This window comes from Rhineura floridana, chromosome 3 (assembly GCF_030035675.1).
Source record: "Rhineura floridana isolate rRhiFlo1 chromosome 3, rRhiFlo1.hap2, whole genome shotgun sequence".
NCBI lineage: Eukaryota > Metazoa > Chordata > Lepidosauria > Squamata > Rhineuridae > Rhineura > Rhineura floridana.
The window spans coordinates 190,361,201-190,386,082 of record NC_084482.1 but is presented as its reverse complement, the minus strand read 5'-3'; the positions used below and the strand labels follow the sequence as shown (position 1 = coordinate 190,386,082).

Below are 24,882 nucleotides of genomic sequence, written 5' to 3'. Positions count from 1 at the left end.
TGGACTCAGAGCCAATGACAGACAGAACCAACTAAGGCTGCAGGCACACTTAAGGTTATACTGGCTTCATTGCTTCTCCACCTGTTTTTTTGAATCCAGGTACACACAACATCCATCATGCTTTGCTCCTTTTTCCTCCAAAATATTGGGATTTTTGATATCAGATGCGTTTTCCCTTCAAGCCAGTTTCAGGAGAGAAATGTTTTGGCCTGTTTGTAAGCACGTGCCTTATTTTCATCTGCTCTGTGTTGCTTTGGTTTTGTGGTAGTGTTGTTTCATCGTAGTATTGTAACCTGCCTTGGGATCAATTACAGAGGGCAGGCTAGAAAGTCTGTTATAAATAAATAAAATAAAAATAGTTAGTAGTGTTTGGTAGACTTCTCCTCCTCCGTGCATGTATCTAACCCCCTTTAAGCCCTGTCTGGGGTAGAAGCTGTCACCATGACTCTTTGCATTCTAGTATCAGCTGTTTCTGGGTCTACCTGCCTCTTTGGTTGTGCTCTATTCTGGCCAGTGGTTGGGTAGTGAGTGTGTGTTTGGAAGTAGAACTCAGCATCTCAGCTTCTTCAGCTTTGCTCACTGGACTGGGAGAAATTTGAGCTAATGGACACTGGGCAGAGCTTGTTAGCCAAGGATGGTTTGCATCACTGTTCATTCAGCTGCCTCCTACAGTGAGGTCTTTCGTGAGAAGGCCCTTTTGTCTATCTGGAGGGTGGGGGTGGAGTTAAGCTGCTGGAGAGCTGCAGAAGAACTTCCTATCGGGAGGCAGGCAAGCAGGCAGAGAGCAAGCTGGCTGCCAGGGTGTGAAATGCTTGCCCAGGCCTATTGGAACTCAACTTCTTCTCCACTGGAAATAACTTGCCCATGTTGTCAGTTGAGAAACTCTCCTCCTGGCATTTGCGCTAATTGCTCATATCACAGATGGCTTTGAGGGTCCATCTGCTGCCTGCCAGAGAATCGGCATTGTAAGAGTAACTGTTTTGCGAGGCACGTTCTTTTGGGCATAAAAAGGTAATGGATCCTTTCCTGTTTTTTATTCTTTTTTTGCAAGGGTGCCAAAGAAGCCAGTTTAATCTAATGCAGATACTTGCAGCATTTCCACACTACAGATGAGCACTGGTGTTTAATTATCTTTCCCTTTCCCAGAAACTCCTGGGCACTGTAGCTCTGTGGGAGCTCTGAAGATTCCTAATGGAGAATTCTCAGCACTCTTAACAAATGGAGAAAGCAACTGGAAAGGAGTTGGGAGTAAACACATATAATGATGTACTAACTATAGAAGAGAGATGCCCTTGGTTGGGATGACAAAATATAAAACTGTTACAGCATATCGTAGAAAATTCCCAAGGAGCAGTCAAAGCTACGTGGGGAGATCTAAACACAGGAGAGCAAGACATGAGTCTCAGACAAACAAAGGATGCAGGTTTAAGTAATAACATCAACATAATTTTTTCATACTAAAAAACTCAGACCTTTCAACTCAACCTTTTTTCACGTGCGTTATGCAGTCCAATGGTAATCAAGGCCAGCTTTGCAAGTGCTGAACTTGCTAGATCAAAGCAAAGGTGTCGTACAACACAAGTCAGTTCCCCTGAAAGCTAATTTAAATAAGTTTTGCAAAACTTGAGCATTACTGGTTTTTGAACCATGAGGTTCCTTGGAAACATGTCAAGGAGGAGAGTTTCTGCGATGAGAAGGTTATTAATGATAAATAAGCTTCCTTGAAAAAATAATTTGCAAGATGATGATAAAATTGCTTGCCACAACATATTTCCCTTGCAATGTACAACTGCAAGGATGCTATGGGGAAGAGCTCTCCTGGAAGCTGCTGCTACAATACTGTTTTGTTCGCCTTATCACCCCCTAGCCTCTCCTGCCCTCCCCCCCCATTTTGTGCCAAAAGTTCTGACTCAGCAGTAATAGAGATGCAGAAGAGTGTTGTGTATATTCTAGGGTGCCCTTTCAGTTCATGACGGGTGACTGTGAGGTCCAGCGGGCCGACAGGCCTGGCCAGTGGTGGCCTGCATGAACTTAGTGTGCATGCTAGAACATGCCCCCAGAACCTTTTGTAGCCTACAGGAGTTAATGTGGTAGATGCTTCATCAGACAAAAACGATGTAAAAAGCTTTCCCTGGAGAGAGAACGTTTAAAAACTGCTGGTTTATAGGATTATAAAACCAGATCTGGGAAGCTGTGAACTCTGATGATTGATCAGCCTTATCACAAAGAAGAGGTGAAGAACTGCGTGTTGCTCACTCCACTCCCCTTCAACCAGTTTGGTGTCCCATATCCCCCTGGGCAGTGTGTGGGAAACACTCGTCTATTTTGGGACCCTAGCATGAAGCAGGATGGGAGGGTGTGGGCCCCACTCTGGGGAAGACTCCTTCGAGATTATCTAAAGAGGCTCAGGAGAAAGTTGTTGAGTGGGTTGAACTGGATACTGTTCCAGGCTGCCACAGCTTTCTGGAGATTAACTCAGAGGCAGAGACATTACTCACCAATCAGGAATGCAGCTCTATTTTTCCTTAATGAGAACAAAACATTTTTATTTCTATTAGTTAGAAGAAAGCTAGGGTGATTGTCACTATGCCAACAGAATCCTCTCCCCCCTCCCCCGGGTGATGGAGCTGAGTATCTCTTCTGTCTCCTTCCTTGTTTGGAAAGGTGAAGCAGACTAGCCAAAACGGGACATGCTGGCAAGGAAAACATGCCCCATGATCTTTTGCACAGGATCACGTAGCCATTGTATAGCTGGGCTCCCCCACCTTCACAGTGACCTTCAGCGTCCCTGCCAAGGATTTGCTTCTGGTCAGCGCTGGTATTGTGCAAACTAGCCAGCATCCAGAGTTCTCCTTGCTTGATCATAAGTATGCCAGAAGAGCCCTGAAGCTGGATCAGTCCAAAGGTCCATCTAGTCTAACATCCTGTTTCCCACAGTGGCCAGGCAGGTGTTTCTGTGAAGCTTAGAAGGAAGGCATAGGAAGCTGTCTTATCCTGAGTCAGACCAGTTGGTCCATCTAGCTCAGTGTTGTTGACACTGACTGGCAGTGGCTGTCCAGGGCTTCAGGCAAGGGACATTCACAGTCTTACCTGTAGATGCTGGACACTGAATCTGGGACCTTGCAGGTAGAACTCGTGGACGTTTAGTGAATCTGAATGTTGGAAGATTCAGGACAGACAAAAGGAAGTACTTCTTTACTCAGCGCATAGTTAAACTACAGAATTCGCTCTCACAAGAGGCAGTGATGGCCACCAACTTGGATAGCTTTAAAAGAAGATTAGACAAATTCATGGAGGAAAAGGCTATCAGTGGCGACTAGCTATGATGGCTGTGCTCTGCCATCATAGTCAGAGGCAGTATGCTTCTGAAAACCAGTTCCTGGAAGCTGCAGGAGGGGAGATGCTCTTGCACTCAGGTCTTGCTTGTAGGCTTCCCATGGGCACCTGGTTGAGAACAGGATACTGGACTGGATGGGCCCCTGGCCTCTTCTTATATTCTTATGACCTTTTCCATGCAAAACAGATGCTCTGCTACTGAGCTATGCCCCTTCCCCATAAAGACAGCTCTGACTGTCTCCTGCGCTTTGTTGGTAGTGCCTGATGCTCAAAGTCATATTGCCTATGAACATGGAGGATCTGTTAGCGATTATGACCAATAGCAATTTAGCCTTGTATTTTAACAACTTTCTTGGTAGCTATAGGTGCCTGACCGGGGATGGAACTGGCAATCCCACCCCATATATACGGTCTGCCTTGTAAACGTCGCAAGGCGTCGCCCTAAGAGTCGGAAATGACTCGCACTATAAGTGCGGGGACACCTTTACCTTTATAGGTGCCTGGAATTCAATGCAAGAGAGTGAGCAGGCTGGTAAAGGAGGAACCAGTCAGTCCATTCTCTCCTGCCAGTGATCTTGGTTTCCACGCTGGCCACAGAGGAAAGCAAGCCCTTCCTACATGACTAGCATGAAAGGTAGTGAGCTGGCGTAAGAGGGATGGATCACTCTGTAGCTCTCTTGATAGAAAACCTTTTTCCCCCTAGCCTGCTAAGAGGCTAATAGCCAACATTTCTATTATGGCTATTCCACAGCAGCCAACTTGGAAATGCAGTCCAGTAATTTTTGTGCTCTTATTTACAAGGCTGTAGTAACAGCTATCGCTAGGTTTGTTCTGCATTAATTTGTCTGACACATTTTAAAGATATCTGAGATAAAGGACATCACCATAAACTGAGGCTATATATTCTCTAAGTTAATTATATATGTAATGTTTTTTCAGTTAATGCTCATATTTTGGGATTTTCCAAAACACAGCTATCCTTCGATATTCTTATCTGAATTTTGCAAAGCAGTTTTCCAACCAAAGAATGTTTAGAAAAATGAGTATTTTAGGGGGAAGTGTGCATAACAATGAACATATTAGTGAAAAAACATACAAAGATGCATTATAGTAGGATAAATTGCTTGCACAAATGTGCACATTAGTCAAAATTGCACACAAAAATGTGTTTACTAGGAGAAATTTGCACTAATACAGAATAATTTGCATGAGGGTTTTGTTTTTTAATTGTTTTGTTTTTTAATTGCAAATTGCTGCAGAAATGTGGAGAACTGAATTAAATATTAGAAAAATGAGACATTTTGGGAGAACCAAAATTGACAGATCCCTTGTGTAGGAGTAGATACAGAGAAAGACAGGAATGGGATATTTTTTAAAAATATAATAATAAGGAGTGACCAACCAAGCACTCCACACACCCACATGCATGAGCACATGCACACACACATGCACAGCAAATCAGAGCAACATTGGGAATTTGATAGATTTAGTGTTAAATGCAAACTTAATCGAATTTCACCTCTATCTTTGCTCTACTCCATTCATTATTTTAATAAACCTTTATTTATGCCTGCCATAGGCTCCTCATAGTGAAGATACTCCAACCCCTTGTTCATTTTTGCTGTCTTTTGGGCACACTTTGCAGTCCTACGATAAAATGGAGCGGGGCAGTCTGTGTAGTTCTGCAGTCTGTCTCCTACAGCAGCCAGCTGGACACCGTGAACATGCCCTGATATTTGCTCCCTTAATCTAGGAGTCTGGAGTGGACTTTCACTAATTGTGGGGCCTTCATTTGCAGTAGTGGACAGCGGGGTGTGGTGTTCACCTGATCTCCAGTTACCTGAGTCATTGTTGCATCCCAGAGCAGATAGGGAAAGGGGTGGGGTCGACACAGGGGGACGCACTAGCAGACGTACCAGATTGGCTCTGCTGGTGCGTTTGCACTGTACTGATCTTGCCACTGCTGCCCACCCCTTTCCCTCTCTGTCCCAGTACTGTATGCAGCTGACCGGAGGTCACATGTGGGGCGCTGCCCCATCCCAGCACCTGCAACTGTGCATGTGACTGATCATGGCTCATGTCTGTTTCAGAGGTCTGTCTTCTATGCATTTGGCTGATTGTCTGTGAAAGCTTATTTTCATGTTTTCATTTTCATTGTGGCTGGGCCACAATGTTACACGGGTGGAAGGTGTGTGGTCCTTTATTTGTTACAGCTCCTGCCCCCACTTTCCAAGGAACTCATATTGTTGGGAGTGTTGTCCCTGCCTATCATGCCCCAGCCATGCATAAGAAGGGGGAAAGATTCTTGTGTTGTGCTTGCACTAAATGTATGCCCCAAGCAAATTGGATTTGCTTCCCTTAGGATGAGACATTCTCTTTATATTCTGTGTTGTTGTTTTCACAGCTTGAGGTACATTGACTGAGAAGAGAAATGAAGCCCAGGCAGTGCAGACGGTAAGCAAAACCTCTCAGCGTCCAGTGCTGTACTACTGAAACCATGGATCAGAGGCCAGGGTGGGTGAGGGCCTGGATTATGGTTGGCCCAAAATTTGACAACCCCATTAGTAGACAATGAGTGTGTGTGTGTATTTTTACTTGGGGAATCAACTTACCTCATATGTGCCCACTTGAATGCTTAGATCCACGGAACTGGCACTGTTACAGGTGCCATATAATAACTCCTTCTGCACTTGTAAGAAGTCAGTCTTTTAGTTTGGCAGCACCTACACTTTGGAAGTCCCTGCCTATCGACATCAGGCAAGCGCCTTCTCTGTACTCTTTTTGGTGCCTGCTGTAAACATTTTTGTGTAAGCAAGCCTGTCCAGACAAGTAGATGTTAACATTTTAAATCTTTTTTTAGTTTACTGTTAATTGTCATTATAAACTGTTTAGAGGTTTTGTTATAATCAAATGGTGTATAAGTTTTGTTAAATAGATAAATACATTTTGAGAATTCTCAGTGGGTGAGAGCAGTGTTTGAGTGTGGAGTGGGATGAGGATAAAACTCACCAGCTTGGTGTGCTGTTCCTTCTAATCAGCAGCCACATTTCCCCCACCTAAAAAAGAAGTCCATAACAATGATGCTACATTATGGCATAGTGATGCTCTCATGGGAAAAAATGGTGGGGGGAAATGGGGTCCCAGCCCAGAAACTCTGGATTTTTAAGTTAAAAGTATAGGCTGCCATGCTGAGAATTCTGCATCTGATAATGGACCCTAAAAATCCAACATGGGCCTGTTCTGAGCTGTTCTTTTTTTTGAGGGGGGGGAGGGGAAGATACTTGTACAATAAATAAATATTGGTACCTGTATTTCTAGAAATAGATGATATTGTCTGTCTGTTGCCTGTTATATACAAGAGGATATGTCCCTTCCCTGGGGTGCTTACAATTTATAGTTTAACACACAAGAGACAGCACAGGAAAGGTGAGAAATGGGGACTGAGTAAACTGGGTAGGAACATGTTTTCATAACGATCCTCTCAATGTGTTTACTAGGTCCCTCATCAAGCAGGCTCACCAAAGGACTTCTGTACTCTCTTTGTTTTCTTAGTTTGTTTGCTGATCCTTCCCTTTTAAAGTTTAGACAGGCTATAGGAGAGAATGCAGTTGCAGCTTCCTCTGCCCTATTTTTCAGTCAGTTCCCTGCCCTGCCTGCTGTGGGGCAGAACTCTAGTATTGCTCGCTATATTAGGAAAAGAAGGCAGGTAAGGGCAAGAGCAGCCATGTGACTGCATCGCCCAATCTCATAATTTTTAACAGAAAATGAAACAATCTCCATATTGCAACCTGGATGAGTCTGTTTTGTCTTTGTTCATAGTTTATGCACATCATATACTGAACAGTATGATATTCACTCTACCCAAACTCTCCCATTTGTATTTTTTTAAAGGTTGCCTGAACTCCAGGTATTCCACCAATTTCTGGTTGCTGCTCTAAACAGTTTACCAGCAGACTTTCTACTGCTGCCATTGTATAGACTGTGGACTCCTACCAGACCTAGCCTATAGGAGTGAGGTAAGTTTGTCCAGAGTCATGCAAAATGCATGCAGCTCATAGTACAAAATAGAACAAAAATGGTGTAATTGCAGGTTTTGAATTTTTCTGCAGATGAGGAAAGTTTCTGGGTTAAGAGGCTGTTTGGAGGGCAAATCACCACACCTTTATAACCCTTTTGGCTAATCGAGCATCCTCACTCCTTGTTGCACCTTGATTGCAGAGAACCCAGTGTTCAAACCATAGTTTCTGATTCAATTGTCCCCATGACGGCAGCATCATTATTATTGGAATTCTGTTTGTAATGTGGTTGTGCAGCTTTGAGGCAGCTGCTTGATAGTTTTTTAAAAAGGGGAGAATTATAGTGGCTGCATTCTGGTGATCCTCCCAAGCCATGGTTTGGAGGATTCACATGAGCCCCATGTCTACACACATCCCTCTTCCCCTTAAGCATGGGGCTCAATACATTACTTCTTGTTTTGATCAATCTACAGCTTGCTATTGTGTCTCAATGTGGCAAATTTGCTTTGATCAAGCCATGGTCAAATTTTGATCAAATCATATTTTGCCTGTAAAATCTGGTTCAAATTGTGGTTTGAATTATTTTTGGGGGGGAAATTATGGTTTGGGAAAATATAGTTTGATCAAAACGGGAAGTAATATATTAAGCCATCCATGTGAGGGAGATGGGGAGAAGGGAGCACATTAGGGTTGCCAGGTTCATGGCCTGAGACTGATCCTGTATCTTTAGGAGAAGAGAAAGTCAGCCAAGTGCAGGTGTTTTTGCAACCCTGTAATGGGAAAAACCACAAGGTAGAATTCTCCCTTCCCTCTGCACAACTTTTAAAGATATGGAAGACCTCTTGGTTGCCAGGCCCAGCCTCCAAGAGGTCTTCTGTATCTTTAAAAGTTGTGCAGGGGGAAGGGAGAATTCTACCTTGTGGTTTTTCCCATTACAGGGTTGCAAAAACACCTGCACTTGGCTGACTTTCTCTTCTAAAGATACAGGATCAGTCTCAGGCCATGAACCTGGCAACCCTAGAGCACATAGGCATGAGGCTTGTTTACAATTCTCTAAACTATGGTTTGGCAGATTGTTTGAATGCAGCCATTCTGTACAAGCACTTTGAGTGGTTAATAAGAGAAACTAAGCATAAAACACGGATTGGGAAATCTTTCTGCTTAGGACCTGCACTGCCAGTTTTAAATTGGCTGTTGACATGCACCAATGAATATGAGTGTACTATTTAAGGCAGGAGCAGGGAACCTGTGGAACTTGAGATGTTGCTGGACTACAACCCCCAACATCTCTGGCCATTGGCTATCTTGGTTGGCGCTGTTGGAATCTAGCAACGTCTGAGAGGCTACACGTTCCCCATCCCCAGGTTAGGTAAAGGCTCTAACCATGAAGAGCAATCAAGAAACCAGGTTAGGCAAGTAGCCTAAGACAGAGCATTAAACAAGAACACAGAGCGGAAACAACTGCTGTGCTGTCCAGCAGCCTTTTCCTACTTCCTTAAGGAGAGATGATTGGAAGCTGTGCAGGATGCAGCTGGGCCTAATAGCCATGACACCTACCCCACAACAGGCTGCTGCCATCCTCACTGTTATTGGAAGATCTAGTCTGGCCTTTATTAAGCTCTGCAGTCCACAGTCTGTATAAGAGTAGAGTGCAGCAGACCCAAATTTGTGGTCTGAAGGCACCTGGTACAGTGAACTTGTTAAAGCTAAACAGGTCTGGATCTGGTCAGGGCCTGGATGGAAGGCCACCTGGGAGCCTCGTGTGGGTTGCTGAGAGTTCCAGTGTAGGAGAAAGGCAGGAAGTAAGTGTTTAGTGTGTCTTAAAATGACTGTCTCTATGTGAAGTATTTGTCCTTTATCTTACTGATTTCTTGTTCTGATGTCAAGTTACATTATGTATTATAAGCTTATTTGAATGCATTTTATACAGAAAGCTGGGATATAAGTTTGTATGCGAATCTGAACTTAATGTTAATTTAATATATTAAATGGCAAATACTAATTATTAATTCTTCCAGACTTCATACACTTAGTTGGGAGTAAGATCCACTGACCATATGTGTAGGCTTGCACTGCTCCATTGAAGCTAATAGACTAACTCAGAAGTAGACCCCATTTGAATTGTGCTGGATGTGAGCACCTCATAGGTGTTAGTCATTGCTTTGAATGTGATTTTAATTTAACCCTTTTGCCTTGCATTTATCTGATTTTGAATATCACACATTTATTATCATTCAACTTTAATTTGGTGCCACCACCAATATGTTCTGTTAGTCTGTTTTTTTGGCAGTAACAGATAGGAACAAATGCAAGGCCCATACATAATCAGTGGCGTAGAATACATGGCTTTGTTTCTGTAGCCTAGGATGAGATTAGGGTGGCCAGATACAAAACAGGAGAGGGCTCCTGCACCTTTAATAGTTGCATAGAAGTGAGAATTTCAGCTGGTGTAGTTTGTCATGTAATATATGCAGGCACACAGCTATTAAAAGTGCAAGAGCCCTGGCCATGCAAAAGATACCTGCTGACATTCCCTCTTTTACACTTCTATTAAAGATGCAGAAGCCATGTTCTCATCTGGCCACCCTAGACAGGCTACCACTAGCTGTTGCCTTCTGCCAGAGCAGGGGATAGGATTGGGCTGTTGGTCAGACAGCTGAGCTTAGATAAAAGAGAGCTCTGGAAAACCTGATGAAAAGCTTCTGAGTGGGTGTCTTTGTAAAGAGGAAGTTCAAGCATCAAGACTGTTTAGTCTGCAAAACAGAAGAGGATGCAATGAGGTAGTACATTGTTTTGTTTTTAGTGTTGACTTTTCACACTACGCACAGCTGAAGCACAACACAATGTAATGTGCATCATCCCTGTACATAATGAATGGATCTCTGTATCTTTTACAGAACAGCTACAAGGTCAGAGGAGATGATGATTTTTGAGCCGGAAAGGGTTGGGTTAGAACTGCATAGACATTTTATTACATTCAAATGCTATCTAAATTTTGTTACATAAATTAAATAAACCCACACCTCTTCTAGTCTTCTATTCAGCCTAAAGCCTCCTGCAAATGTTTTACATCAGGGATGGGTAGAAGATGGATTAGGATCCACTAGTAGATCTCTGGATGATTTGAAGTAAATTGGCAAGGATTTTTAAATCTCAATTGTTAAACAATAGCAACAACAAAATAGTTCCCTTAAATATACTTGTGATTGGGGTGTGTGTGGGGGAAGACACATCCAGATGTAGATACTGGTACTTGAAACAACGTCATGGGCCCAGAATTATTTTGTTTGAACTGCATGTCTTTTGCACTAGATTCTTGTGCTTGGCAGATCTTGGCATTCTAGCAAAAAACAAATTATTATTCCCACAAGCTTGAAGTCTGCCCGCCTTTGTTTTACATGATGAAAGAGAACTTTCCAGCAAACACTTTGCAGAACTACACATAAGTTCCACCCTTATTCAGATTATCAAATTGGGTATTGCCGAACATAGAGGCAAGAAAGGAGTTAGACCTTATGGGCCTTCGAAGGCAATGTGTTCTATAGTTATTATTTTGGTTGTTGTAGCTGCATTCTGTGCTAATGGTGCAGGATTGGCCACAACCGGAATCAAGCACAAAGGAAAATCAAGTGCTCTTTTTCGGGGGGGGGGGTCATCTGGAAATGTCTTCAGAGCATTTCCAGCTCCTAATTGAGATGAAAATGACCAAGTGTCAGCAGAGAACATCTGCTTCCCATGTTCAGTCCATTGAAAAGTCATGACACTTTCCACTGTACATTGTAAAAATGCAGCCCTTTCTCTCTGCCCCCACCCCCTGAGAAAATGGTGGCTCAAGCTCTAGTAATCACCTGCTTTGAGACCCAGCATAGTATAGTGGTTTGAGAGTTGGATTAGGACTGGAGAGACCCAGATTCAGATCCCCACTTGGCCATGAGACTTACTTGGATCAATTACTATTTATCAGCTTTAGGCTACCTGACAGGGTTGTTGTGAGGATAAAATGATGGAGTGGTGGTGGTATGAGAATCAAGCATGCTGCCTTGAGCATGTTGGAGGACAGGCAAGATGAAAATCTGATAAATGAAATGAAATGCAAGAATGGGAAAACCTGTGGCCCTATAGAAGTTGTTGGACTCTCAACTCCCATCAGCTCTAGCCAGCGTGGCCAATAGTTAAGGATGATGGGAGTTGTAGATCAGCAGCATCTAGAGGGTGACACGTTTCCTAACTGCGGTTTATATTAATCATACTTAAGTATTATGCCTTTACTGAGAGACCCACGGTCAAGGTATTTTTCCCACTTTCTCCAACCTGCTTGCAAAGTAAGAAGTAGGTTTTGCATCTGTCTCCCTATATATATGCTCTGGGGTAAGGGCTTTCCTGTTCAAGCTCAGCCATGACTTTAGGATAAAAGCAACAAAATGTGGCTAATGCAAACCTTGGGTAAGTGTTAGGATCATATGAAGCTACTTTATACTGAGGCAGATCAGTGTCCATCTAGCTCAGTATTGTCTGCACTGACTGGCAGCAGCTTTCCAAGTCTTCAGAAAAGTATTTTCCAGCCCTACTTGGAAATGCCAGGGATTGAACCTGGAATCCCCTGCATGCAGAGCCGATGCTCTACCACTGAGCCATGGCCCTTCCCCAGTGCCATGTTATGTTGGCACTGGACCACACTGGTGGAAGTGCAAGCACAGAGCAAAAAAGTCAGGTTTCGTACAGCTGTTCTTCAGGCCAAAAGTGGTGAGAGCAAAACTGGAGAAGATGGGCTGTCCCAGAGTGTGTGGGCTAATTAGTACATCAAAAGCCCCGGGACCAAAAGGAAAACACCCAGTAAAAGACAGTTTGATGACAGGGTTAGAAGAAGAAACACTCTGCCATTTGTGAGGGACTATAATCCTGCTAAATTAGGCAATTCTTCATTTTGGTTTCTTTTTCTTTTATTTTGCCTGTTGGAGTTTCACACAGCTCTAGTTTTAGCACAGAAATAAAGTGGGAGGGGGAGCGAAATGGCTGTAAAACTGTAATTATATTCCCAAAGGCATGTGTGGTTGCAAAACATAGTTTGGTAGAGAGTTCAAGTCTAGTTGAAGGAACCTGTACAATTAAAGCAGTTTCTTGAGCAATAAATGAACGTAAGAGCCCTGCTGGATCAGGCCAAAGGCCCATCTAGTCCAGCATCCTATTCTCACAGTAGGCCAACCAAGATTCCTTATGGGAAGCCTGCAAGCAGGACCTGAGCACAACAGCACTCTCCCCACTTGTGATTCTCTGAAACTTGGTATTTGGAGGTAGAACATAGCCATTGTGACTAGTAGCCATTGATAGTCTTGAATTTGTCTAATCCCTTTGTCGAGCTGTCCAACTTGGTAGTCAGCTATCACTACACCATGTGGTTTGTTATGTGCCTTCAAGTTGACCATGACTCATGGCGACCCTATGAATCAGTGACCTCCAAAAGCATCTGTCATGAACCACCCTGTTCAGATCTTGTAAGTTCAGGACTGTGGCTTCCTTTATGGAATCAATCCATCTCTTGTGTGGCCTTCCTCTTTTTCTACTCCCTTCTGTTTTTCCATCATTATTGTCTTTTCTCGTGAATCATGTCTTCTCATGATGTGTCCAAAGTATGATAACCTCAGTTTCATCATTTTAGCTTCTAGTGACAGTTCTGGTTTAATTTGTTCTGACACCCAATTATTTGTCTTTTTCACAGTCCATGGTATCCGCAAAGCTCTCCTCCGACACCACATTTCAAAGGAGTTGATTTTTCTCTTATCTGCTTTTTTCACCGTCCAACTTTCACATCCATGCATAGAGATCGGGAATACCATGGTCTGAATGATCCTGACTTTGGTGTTCAGTTCTATAGTTTGACTAAGGTGTTGTGTGAAGAAATGTTTTCAAAGATGGTTTAATATATTTTAAAGTCTGTTTTAGAATGTTTTTAGTGTTTGTTTGCTGCTCTGGGCTCCTTCTGGAGGGAAGGGTGGAACACAAATAAAATAATTAAATAATGATATAGTGATTGTTTTAGGGCAAAGGGGACTTGCTGTCAATTGGGGGGGCTGATATTCCACCAGCCCCCTCACCCAAGCAACTTTTTTCTGGTCCTCCAAGATCCTACTTATTTTGGCAGCAGCAGCAAAAATAAAATAAAATAGGCACAGAGCTGGGGTATAACCCTCCTCTTCAGCTCATCTGCACAGATCAACTGAGGAGAGGAACGGTCTGTGTGTGTGTGTGTGAGAGAGAGAGAGAGAGAGAGGGGAGGGGAGGCTGGCCCTACAGGGTTGGCAAAAGGGTGAATGGCCGTCAGGATGGAAAATGTTCACCTCACTTGTACGTAATGTAGACACGTGCTGAATGCAACACTGCTGTTGCGGGGAAATGGTGTTTGCTGTGCTCTTTGGTTGGAAGAGGGGTTTTTAACCATTCCAGGCCAGCTATAGTAGAAGCCATTGGGCAGGCCTCTTCTAACTAGGGAGTCAAGTGATCACAGAGGACCAATCAAACATCTCGTTTTTGTTTGTTCTGAGCTCTAGTATGGTGTCGGGGTGGGGAGAGAAACTCCGTCCTCAGTCTCCTCCTGCACCTCTCCTCTATCCCGCGCAGCAGTATTATCACGATCCACATCAGGAAAAAGCATGAGAATGGGGTGGCTGCCATGCTCCTCAGTAATTTCTCCTGCTCAGCTCAAGCAGCCATTGTCCCACCACTGCCTAACCTAGCTTAATGGAGGGTAAGATTCCTCCATTCTCTGTTCTATTTGATCCCACCCCACATGCTGTCTTGCAAAACACCTTAGCTCCTCCAGCAAGAATTTCAGAGAGCCCTACTAGGCAAAGCGAGAAAGAAGAGATTAACAGGGAAACTCACGCCCTTCATCACTATAGGGGCTGCTATGGGGAAGTGTAGGGGATGAGATCCACAAGAGAAATTCCCCTTTATGCTGCAAATCAGAAAAGCCAGTGTGGTGTAGTGATTAGAGTGCCAGACCCAGGAAGGCCTGAGTTCAAATCCCTACTCAGCCTTGAACCCCACCTAGCCTACCTCATAGTGGCTGTGTTCAGACATCACCTTAAAGCATAGTTTAATATGTTGTGAATGAGTCTGGGTGAGCTTTGCTCTTACACACACCCCTCTCTCCCTTTGGCACAGCTGTGAGGAGGCATTCAGAAGCTTTCCTGTTTTTGCTTTTGTTGTTTCATCTGAACCAACCAATTGTGGCTAATGTTAACTATGGTTTGTTGAAACAAGCTTGAAACCATAGCTCCTGACTCCTTGTAACTGTGGCAGAGAAGGAGAGGGAAAGGGGGTTGGTGTGAGCCCAAGTCTCACCTAAACTATGGTTTAGCATGAAGTCTGAATATAGCCTGTATTGGGAGGGTAAAGCGGGGAAATAATCATGTATGGTGCCCTGAGCTCCTTGGAGGGTGAGATAAAAATGTGTGTATATATAATTATGTTTATTAAAAAACACATTCTGTCCAGCTATCCTGCCCATTCTCTAGAGGATAAGGCTATCAGTGACTACTAACCATGATGGATATGTTCTACCTCCACAGATGGAGGCAGTGTTCTTCTGAATGCTAGCTGTGCTCAGGTCTTGCTTGCCAGCTTCCCATGGGCATCTGGTTGGCCACTGTGAGAACAGGATACTGGACTAGATAGGCCTTTGGCTCTTCTTATGTTCTCTGGCACACACCCTCTTGCTTGACAATTGCTTGTCCCTGATTCTTGTACAATAATTCTGGTTGAGCATGTTTGGCAGTCCCAGCTTATAATGTCAGCCTTCCTCCCTTCCTCCCTTCCTCCCTTCCTCCCTTCCTCCCTTCCTCCCTTCCTCCCTTCCTCCCTTCCTCCCTTCCTCCCTTCCTCCCTTCCTCCCTTCCTCCCTTCCTCCCTTCCTCCCTTCCTCCCTTCCTTCCTTCCTCCCTTCCTTCCTTCCTTCCTTCCTTCCTTCCTTCCTTCCTTCCTTCCTTGTATAAACGTTTCCAATCCAAGGAAGACAAGTGCCTTCCTTCACTGTGCAGGGTCTTTTTAACTGGCATTCTATGTGGAAGACTGGATGATTACAGGATTGGCAAAAAAGGTACATGGCCATGGGTTCTGTTATGTTCTGTTTCTTCCATCTTCCCCCCTCCCCAAAATAATAATTTTCCTTGAAGCTGAACTTTGTACGTTTGCAAGGGATTTGCCCCACAGCCAAGCAGATGCTCTCTGCTTCCCAACCTAAATCCTTTAAGACTAGTAGAATTCAAATCCATTAAAAAAATTTTTTTTAAAAAATGAACTGGAAAGGCTTCTCTGGAGCCTGCTGAGTATAAGCTTTTGTGTGGCACCAGGCCAGAAACTTGACCTGCATCTTTGTATTATTGAGGTCAGACCCTTTTTTTCATTATTGTTATGATCCCTGTCTGCAGTCTTCACCATTTCCCTCCTCAGTTTGAAATCATTCATGAATCCAGCTAGTGTATTTACCACATAGCCCTTCAAATATCTAATTAAAATATTGAATACTATTGGATGCCTGCCAGCCCCACTCATAGCCTCCTCCCAGTATATCATCAGACAATTGATCACTGTTGTTTTCTTGTCAATTTATATCCCTCGCATAACAGCGCTGTCTGGCCTAGAGCTTTCAGTGGTTTCATTATGACAGTTATTGTATGCTTGCTATAGTTGAGGAGGAGCCAGGGGTCTGAGTGGCTGTGACGGAGATGGGCAATATGGGATCTGCCCTTTTTCAGCATTGGCACCTATGTCTTTCTTCAGAATCCTGAGAACCACAGCCCTTAATTACAAACAAAATATTTCTAGTCCTCATGATGGAAGGCTTGGAGAAATGTTTGGAAATGTGAGAAAGATATCGGCCCAAAACACAGGCTGGTGATGTGAGAAGCTGTGTGATATTTCAAGGGACCAGAAAGAGATAACGTGACAGGTAATCTAAACATATGGAGCTGCTTTATACTAAGTCAGACTGTTGATTCATCTTGGCTTGTAATGTCCAAAGTTTTCCAACTGTATCTGTGGCACAATTTATATGAGGCATACTTCACTCAAATAGGCACTCATATTTTTCTCCATTGGCTCCCAGCACAAAGGGCAGGCATCATTTTTAGTAAATGAAGGATACATCAATTGATATTTGTCTTGGCATCTTGCCCTCTCGTTTGTTCAGTCAATCAGACTCCAGGATTTATTTTACCTTTATATCTAAGCAGCGCACAGTGACATACAAGGTACTCCCCCTCCCCTTTTTATCCTCACAACAATCCTGTGAGGTATGTTAGGCTCTGTGTGTGAGAGAGAAAGAGAGACATTGGCCTAAGTTCATCCAGTGAGCTTTGGGGATTTGGTCTCCTAGGTCCAAGTCGGACACTCTAATCACTACACTAAACTGGCTTTTAGTCTACACTGGCTAGATTCTAGGGAATGGCAATGCTTCTAAGCTTCTCCTGCCCCTGTCAATTGTAGCGCAGGCTGAGTCGCAGGGGTCCCTCGGGATCCTGCGTCAGGATGATGCTACTGGCAATATATTGGCATTCTGTGTATGTATGGGGGTGGGGGGGAATTGCTACTACATGTGGCCTTCCCACTCTGAGGAATAGTGGATACAGCCAATGTGGTCGCTTAATTTTTCAAGGCACGCTTCAGCTTCTGTCATGGCACAGTAATATGCCCGAGGATTCACAGCAGGAATCACTTGGGAATCGCTGGCTAACTCTTAACTTGCATTGGCTGTCCAAGGCCTCTGTTTGTGCTCTGTAATTAACACTGTGCCCTCTTTCTTCTGTCTGGTTGCTGTTCTTCTTGTATCACCTATTCTGTGTCTCTCTCTTGCTCTATAACTGCTGACCCTTTCATTACCTTGCACAGAAATTCCCCAAGTGTCAAAAACTATATCCAAACTAACATGTTATATAAGAGGGGTAGAGAACCTTTCTCAACCCAAGGGCCGCATTCCCTTCTGGGCAACCTTTTTGGGTCGTATGCCAGAGGCCAACGTGAGCAGAGTAATCAACGTGAATTTTAGTTTTGCACATATTCACACACCCTTCTCTATCCACCATTCAAGCAAGCAAGAGTCATTATTGGAGTTCAGGGACACATTCTAGCCAGGCAAATACACTCAAGGGGGATGTGAAGCAGGGCTGGTGTGAGTGGCAAGGGGGTGTGGTGAGTCCCAAGGACCAAACAGAGAGGGCTAGAGGGCTGCATTTGGCTTTGGGACCTGAGATTTCTTGTCTGTGTTCTGGGATGTTATTTAAATTGTATTTTGGCATTATGAGTGCTTTGTTGTTCTTCTTTAGCTTTACTCTGATTTTTGATATGACCAGTTCATGATCTGTACACAGTCTGCTCCTGGTCTTGTTTTTGCAGAAAGTATGGAACTTCTCCAACTTCTGCTACCAATTATATAATCAATTTGATTCCTATATTGACCATTTGGTGATGTCCACGTGTACAGTCATCTTTTCTGTTGCTCAAAAAATGGGTTTGCAAGAAACAAATTATTGGCTTCACAAAATTCAATAAATCTTTCTCCTGCTTCACTTCTGTCTCCTAAGTCCCATTTCCCCACAATTCCTAGTTCTTCTCTGTTCCCTACTTTTGCATTCCAGTCCCCCATGATTATCAGCACATCTTGTTTTGGTGTGTGATCAATTTCTTCCTGTACTTCTGTGTAAAATCTCTCCCTCTTCTTCTGTGTTTGCCGTTGGAGCGTAGACTTGGATGATGGTTATGTTAATAGGTTTCCTGTTTAATCTCATTGATATAACTCGCTCAGACCTTGCATTATAGCTCCTAATTGCTTTTGCTACATCACTTCTCACTATTAAAGCAACCCTGTTTCTTCTTAATTTTTCATTTCCTGAATAAAATATTTTGTAGTTGCCTGATTGGAAATGTCCCATTTGCGTCCATTTTAATTCACTCACTCCAAGTATTGTAATGTTCATACATTCCATTTCTTTCTTGACAGTTTCTAACTTTCCCTGGTTCATACTTTTCACATTCCATGTTCCTATTGTGTGCATCGTACAACTCCGGACTCTCCTTTCGCATCAGTGCTCATCAACCTCTGGGCTTCCTTTCGGCTTTGACCCAGCTGTGTCATTAGTCACAGCAAATACAATTTAAATAACATCCCAGAAGAATATAAAGATCAAGTAAGGAACAGGTTTGAGGCTTTAAACTTAGTTGACAGAGAACCAGAAGAACTATGGAGTGAAGTCAGAGACATTATCAGGGACGAATGCAAAAAGACAATACCTCTAGTTAAAAAGAGAGAAAGACCTCAGTGGATGACGGAAGAAACTCTTAAAATGGTTAAAGAGCGAAGGAAAGCAAAAGGAGATAGAAACACCATCAGAACCCTAAATGCAACAATACAGTGACTAGAACGTAGAGACAAAGAGAACTATTACAATAATTATTGTATAGAAATAGAAGAGGAGAACAAAAAGGAAGGAGCAAGAGTCCTATACCCAAAGATTTGAGAAATGAAAGGGAAATTTAAACCAAGAGTAGGGATGTTGAATAATCAACATGTGAACACACTGACTGACCGAGATGAAATAAAAGGCAGATGGAAGCAATACAGTGAAGAACTCTATAAAAGACCTGCCAGGGTGAAAGATTCATTCATGGAGGAACCATGTGATGAAGAACCAGAAATGTTAGAGTGTGAGATGAAAGCTGCTCTTAAAATACTTGGAAGAAACAAATCACCTGGAACAGATGGCATACCAATAGAGTCGCTACAAGCTACTGAGACAGAATATGTCCAAATTTTGACAAAAATTTGTCAACAAGTATGGAAAAACTAAACAATGGCCTACAGACTGGAAAACATTCAATATACACCCCAATTCCAAAGAAAGGGGATCCCAGGGAATGCAGTAATTATCAAACTATTGCCTTAACATCCCATGCAAGTAAAGTAATGCTGAAGATTCTTCAACAGAGGTGTTCAGGCCTGCTTTTGGCACGGTAACAGCCTTGGTTGCCCTGTATGATGACCTCTGTCGGTAGAGAGACAGGGGGAGTGTGACTCTGTTGATTCTCCTTGATCTCTCAGTGGCTTTCAATACCAGCGACCTGGGAAGTCTGACTGAGTTGGGAGTGGGAGGGACTGCATAGTGGTGGTTCCGCTCCTACTTGGCGGGTCGGCTGCAGAAGGTGGTGCATGGGGAACATTACTCGGCACCCTGGATTCTCCAGTATGGGGTTCCACAGGGGTCAGTTCTGTCCCCCATGCTGTTCAACATCTACATGAAACCGTTGGGTGCGGTCATCCGGAGCTTTGGAGTGCGTTGCCATCAGTATGCTGATGACACACAGCTCTATTTCTCCTTTTCATCTGCTTCACGTGAGGCTGTCAATGTGCTGAACCAGTGCCTGGCTGCGACAATGGACTGGATGAGAGTTAATAAACTGAGGCTCAATCCAGACAAGACTGAGATACTGCTAGTGGGTGGTTCTTCTGACCGGATGGTGGATGTCCAACCTGTCCTGGATGGGGTTGCACTCCCCCTGAAGGAGCAGGTTCATAGCTTGGGGGTTCTCCTAGAACCTTCTCTGTCACTTGAGGCTCAGGTAGCCTCAGTGGCACAGAGTGCTTTCTACCAACTTTGGTTGGTGGCCCAGCTATAACCCTATCTGGACAGGGATAACGTGGCTTCAGTTGTCCATGCTCTGGTAACCTCCAAATTAGATTACTGCAATGTGCTCTACGTGGGGCTGCCTTTGAAGACGGTTTGGAAACTGCAGCTTGCGCAAAATGCAGCGGCCAGATTGGTAACAGGGACCAGACGGTCCAAACATATAAAACCGATTCTGGCCCACTTGCATTAGCTGCCTGTAAGTTTCTGAGCTCTATTCAAAGTGCTGGTTTTTACCTATAAAGCCTTAAGCGTCTTGGGACCACAATACCTGATGGAGCTCCTCTCCTGACACAAACCCACCTGTACACTATGCTGAACATCTAAGGCCCTCCTCCGGGTGCCTACTCAGAGGGAAGCTGGGAGTCTGGCAATAAGGGAGAGGGCCTTCTCAGTGGTGGTCCCCAAATTATGGAATGATCTGCATGAAGAGGTGCGCCTGGCGCCAACACTGTTATCTTTTCGGCGCCAGGTCAAGACTTTCCTCTTCTCCCAGGCATATTAACATGTGTTTTTAAAAAATTTTTATGTGTTTTTATATTTGTATATTTGTTTTTAATGTTTTTAATTGCTGTAAACCGCCCAGAGAGCTTCGGCTATGGGGTGGTGTACAAATGTAATAAATAACAAAATAATAATAATTTAAGATATGCAGACGATACCATACTACTAGCAGAAACCAGTAATGATTTGAAACAAATGCTGATGAAAGTTAAAGAGGAAAGCACAAAAGCAGGACTGCAGCTGAACATCAAGAAGACTAAAGTAATGACAACAGGAGATTTATGTAACTTTGAAGTTGACGATGAGGACATTGAACTTGTCAAGGATTATCAATAGCACAGTCATTAACCAAAATGGAGACAATAGTCAAGAAATCAGAAGAAGGCTAGGACTGGGGAGGGCAGCTGTGGGAGAACTAGAAAAGGTCCTCAAATGCAAAGATGTATCACTGAACACCAAAGTCAGGATCATTCAGACCATGGTATTCCCAATCTCTATGTATGGATGTGAAAGTGGAACAGTGAAAAAAGCGGATAAGAGAAAAATCAACTCATTTGAAATGTGGTGTTGGAGGAGAGCTTTGTGCATACCATGGACCGCGAAGAAGACCAATAATTGGGTGTCAGAACACATTAAACCAGAACTGTCACTAGAAGCTAAAATGATGAAACTGAGGTTATCATACCTTGGACACATAATGAGAAGACATGATTCACTAGAAAAGAGAATAATGCTGGGAAAAACAGCAGGGAGTAGAAAAAGAGGAAGAGCAAACAAGAGATGGATTGATTCCATAAAGGAAGCCACCGACCTGAACTTACAAGATCTGAGCAGGGTGGTTCATGACAGATGCTTTTGGAGGTCACTGACTCATAGGGTCGCCATAAGTTGTAATTGACTTGAAGGTACATAACAACAAACAACAAAGCAAATGTATTGTTTTAGTTTGGAGAGTGATCTGCTGATCAATTAAGTGATTCTCATGGCAGTTTATAACAGGTTGTAATAATACACACACGCACCATACTCACACAGACAACCCGGCAGCCGTTTGGCATCATCCATCAGCCAATAGTCCAAGTGTGCTCTGTACACACAGCTTCATCTCTGTAGTCCCAGTGTACTTCAGGTCTGTGGTCCCAGTGCAACTGGAAAATGGAACTGAGTGTTTTTGTGGGGTAGAGAAGGGTATGCAAGCTTCCTGTAGTTGCTGCTTCTCTGGCTGGTGGATGGGTCCAGGCTGGTCTCCGACCTTGTAATGAGATTCTTCCTGGAAGGCAAGGGGCACAGCCTTCCACTGCCTGTTGTGGCCTCTGCCATTGGCCAGGGGACCAGCGTGCTTCCTTCTCAAAGGTTTAATAGAATTTAGAATACAGTAAATCAAGGCCTCCTAATCACGAGCAGGAGATTATACAGGAAAACTCTTCCAGGACAGCTCTGTTTCAGACTGTAGACATAACTGAATATACATAGAACACTTAACATTTGTGTACAAATCCCTATGCAGCTTGGGACCGGGATACCTGAAAGATAGTCTTACCTGTTATATGCCCAGCTGATCACTATGTTCTGCAGGTGAAGACCTCCTGCAGATACCGTCTTATCAGGAGATCTGTTCCACACCACATAGGAAGCAGACGTTTAGTGTCGTGGCACCTACCCTTTGGAATTTCCTCCCCTTAAATATTAGACAGGCACTGTCTCTGTTGTCTTTTCAGTGCCTGCTGAAGACCTTCCTCGTTCAACAAGCCTTTCAAGTAGACACCTTATCCCAGTCTGTGTTGGGGTTGGAATTACTTTTTTAGATGTTTTTAAAGCTTTTTTCTAAAAGATGTTTTTAAAGATGTTTTGTTTTTAATATGTTTTAAAGTCTTTAGCTTTTAAGATTTTAGAGTGTTTTTAGTGTTTTTGTTTGCTGCCCTGGGCTGCTTCTAGGTGGAAGGGCAGGATATAAATTTAATAGATATATAAATAAATAAACGTGTTGTGAGGAAGACTACATTAAAATCCATCCTAACATCACATGGCAGAATTGACCCTATATTTAAAAAACAAAACACCCAGGTCCCAACTTTATGATTCTATGTTTTTTTTAAAAATGTGCTGGGTGTTTCATTTTTTAAATATAGGGCCCCACTCTGTCATTTGATCCCCACCACCACCACCATCTGATAGTGCAGTCCAGGAACAGTTTTACCATTTGGCCTACTGTTTGTGTAGTTTGGGCTTTGAGCATAACTGGCTTGTGACTTGCACTGTTCATGCAAAAATACTCTTTTCTGTGTTTAGCCACTGAGGGGCTTGGTTGTTTTCCTTTTTTGAAAGTATCTTATAAAATCTTGGCTGTGTGTTTAGTGGCCTGGGGTGAGAGTGGAGAAATAATTTAAGGCTTTGTCTGTTTTGAAAGCTGTTTAAACAATGGTTAAATTACACACACATCCCAGAAGCAGCTGATTTGATTCACATACAAGCTGCTGCACTATGAACTGCAATCCTGCTGAGTTTTCTTTAGTTTCAGTGTTCTTCCAAAGCATGGAGTATATGGGACCACCGTGTATTTCAGGAGTGGCCAAACAGGTGGCAGTTTGAGTGCAGCACCTGGGTGAATGGAGAAACTGAATAGAGCTGGGATATCAAGAAACCTCTTTCTTCATAGGAAAATGCCTTGTACCAGTTGCCTTATGCCTTGTCCATGTACGTACATTGTATTGTCTACCCTGACTGGCAGCAGATCACCAGGATCAGAGGCGGAGGACTATTTAATTGGAGATGCTGGGGATTGAACTGGGGAAACTTTGGCATGCAAAACATGTGCTCTACCACTGAGCTACGCTCCCTGCCCTTGACTGGAGCCCCCAGTCAATCAGAGTCTGCTGCCACCCAGAACAATTGAAAGGACAAATATCTTTATTGAGCAGGCCTTCTGCCTCAAGCCACTGAATGCAGGGACACTGAGCTGGAGAACAATCCTGGAGATCTAAATCTGGTGATGACAGCCCCTAATTCAGCACACCGCAGTAAATGGTTTCACAGGTGTGTTTATGGTGGTGCAGTAAATCAGAATCTAGGAGGCAGGTAGCAGTAGCAAGGCTTTTACTAGCTGGGAGGTGGATACCATCTTTAGCATCCCCAACACTTTTCTGGTGCCCCTGGAGAACAGCTACCTGTTAGAGAAGCTGAAAGGTTTAGCCAGCAAGCCCCACCCACAAAGAGCAATAGCTTTGCCACAGCTGAACATGATTTCCAGGGAGGAAGCCTATTTATAGGGAGGGTGCGGTTGTCTGGGAGAGAAGGCACTCTCCAATGGTAATTCTTTGTGGTGGGCTTACTCCAAGGTGAAAGATTGGAGGAAGAGGAGTAGGGTGGTTGTGTGTGTATGTGTATGTAGGAGAGAGAAATTTAGTTTTTAGTTAGTTGGCTAACTTGGAATACTGTGGAGCTGTGTCTGGTGAAAGCATGAATGCAGCTTGCAGGTGTATAGCCAGTGAGACTGGTGGGTATTTGGTGATTTTGCTATTTTATGTTTTGATTGGTTATATTTATTGTCTTTTTCTCTTATATTCATAATCTGTTTAGCACTTTGGGGGCCTTTGGGCCGAAAAGTGTAATATAAATAAACCACAACATCTGCAGTGGAGCCTTAGAGAGTTGTGTCAGCTCCTCAGTTTTCATATCTAACTAGCTAGCAGCTCAACACCCACCCACCCCATGCTAGGGATCAGCAAATGGAGACTTCAAGTCCAAATATTCCTCTAAGGAATATCAGCAGCCCTCCCTCTTCAGTTGCCAGGGAAGAGGGTGTGGAGAATGTTTTCCCTACGGCCATAGGATGATGGCCCATATTAATGAAAGATGTTGGAGAGATTCTGGTCACCACTTTCCATCCTCTCATCAAAGTGTCACCCAGGGAAACCAGTTGTTGCAGAGCCCACTGCCCACTCAAAGCAGCCACTGAGAAAGTTGGTTCCCAACCAGGACCTTACTGAAAGAGTCAATCTTATCCTGTCACAAGCATATTGGGCACGGCCCTAGGAGACTGTGTGCTCTTCGGGAAGTCACCTCAGCCTGTTCCCTAATGTGCAAAATAACAAATCTGATTCACAAGGTTGTTGACCAGCTGTAAGGTACTCTGTATAATAATCTTAGAATTTGAGGGGACATCTTTAAGGACATCTTCTAAGAAGGCAAAGGAACTGGAGGAGGGGGTTGAGCAGGGCCAGTGAGGGGTGTGACCTGGTGAGGAGGTACTGCTTCAAGAGAGTCAAGAGGGCCAGGTGCAGAGGCTGGCATTTGGCCCCTGGGCCTGAGGTTTCCCACCCCTGTTGTCTGCCTTCTAGACACTCCACCTTCAA

At 43.7% G+C, this 24,882-nt stretch overlaps 1 protein-coding gene across 14 annotated transcripts in view; it reads left to right on the top strand.

Annotated features, from left to right (window-relative positions):
• Positions 1-24,882, top strand: part of PLXNB1 (plexin B1) — a 172,903-nt gene that overhangs the window by 27,361 nt on the left and 120,660 nt on the right. For 6 of the 14 annotated variants that reach the window (XM_061618921.1, XM_061618924.1, XM_061618920.1 and 3 more), the window contains 2 exons: positions 5,741-5,790; positions 7,228-7,352. Coding sequence is in view for 2 of the 14 variants with exons in the window: in XM_061618932.1 (XP_061474916.1) it covers positions 10,128-10,132 (5 nt within the window). In the remaining 12 variants the exon portion in view is untranslated. Of the gene's footprint in view, positions 1-5,740; positions 5,791-7,227; positions 7,353-9,000; positions 9,155-9,893; positions 10,133-23,861; positions 24,024-24,882 lie in introns of those variants that run through there. The other 8 variants (XM_061618928.1, XM_061618926.1, XM_061618930.1 and 5 more) reach the window with 4 other exon arrangements.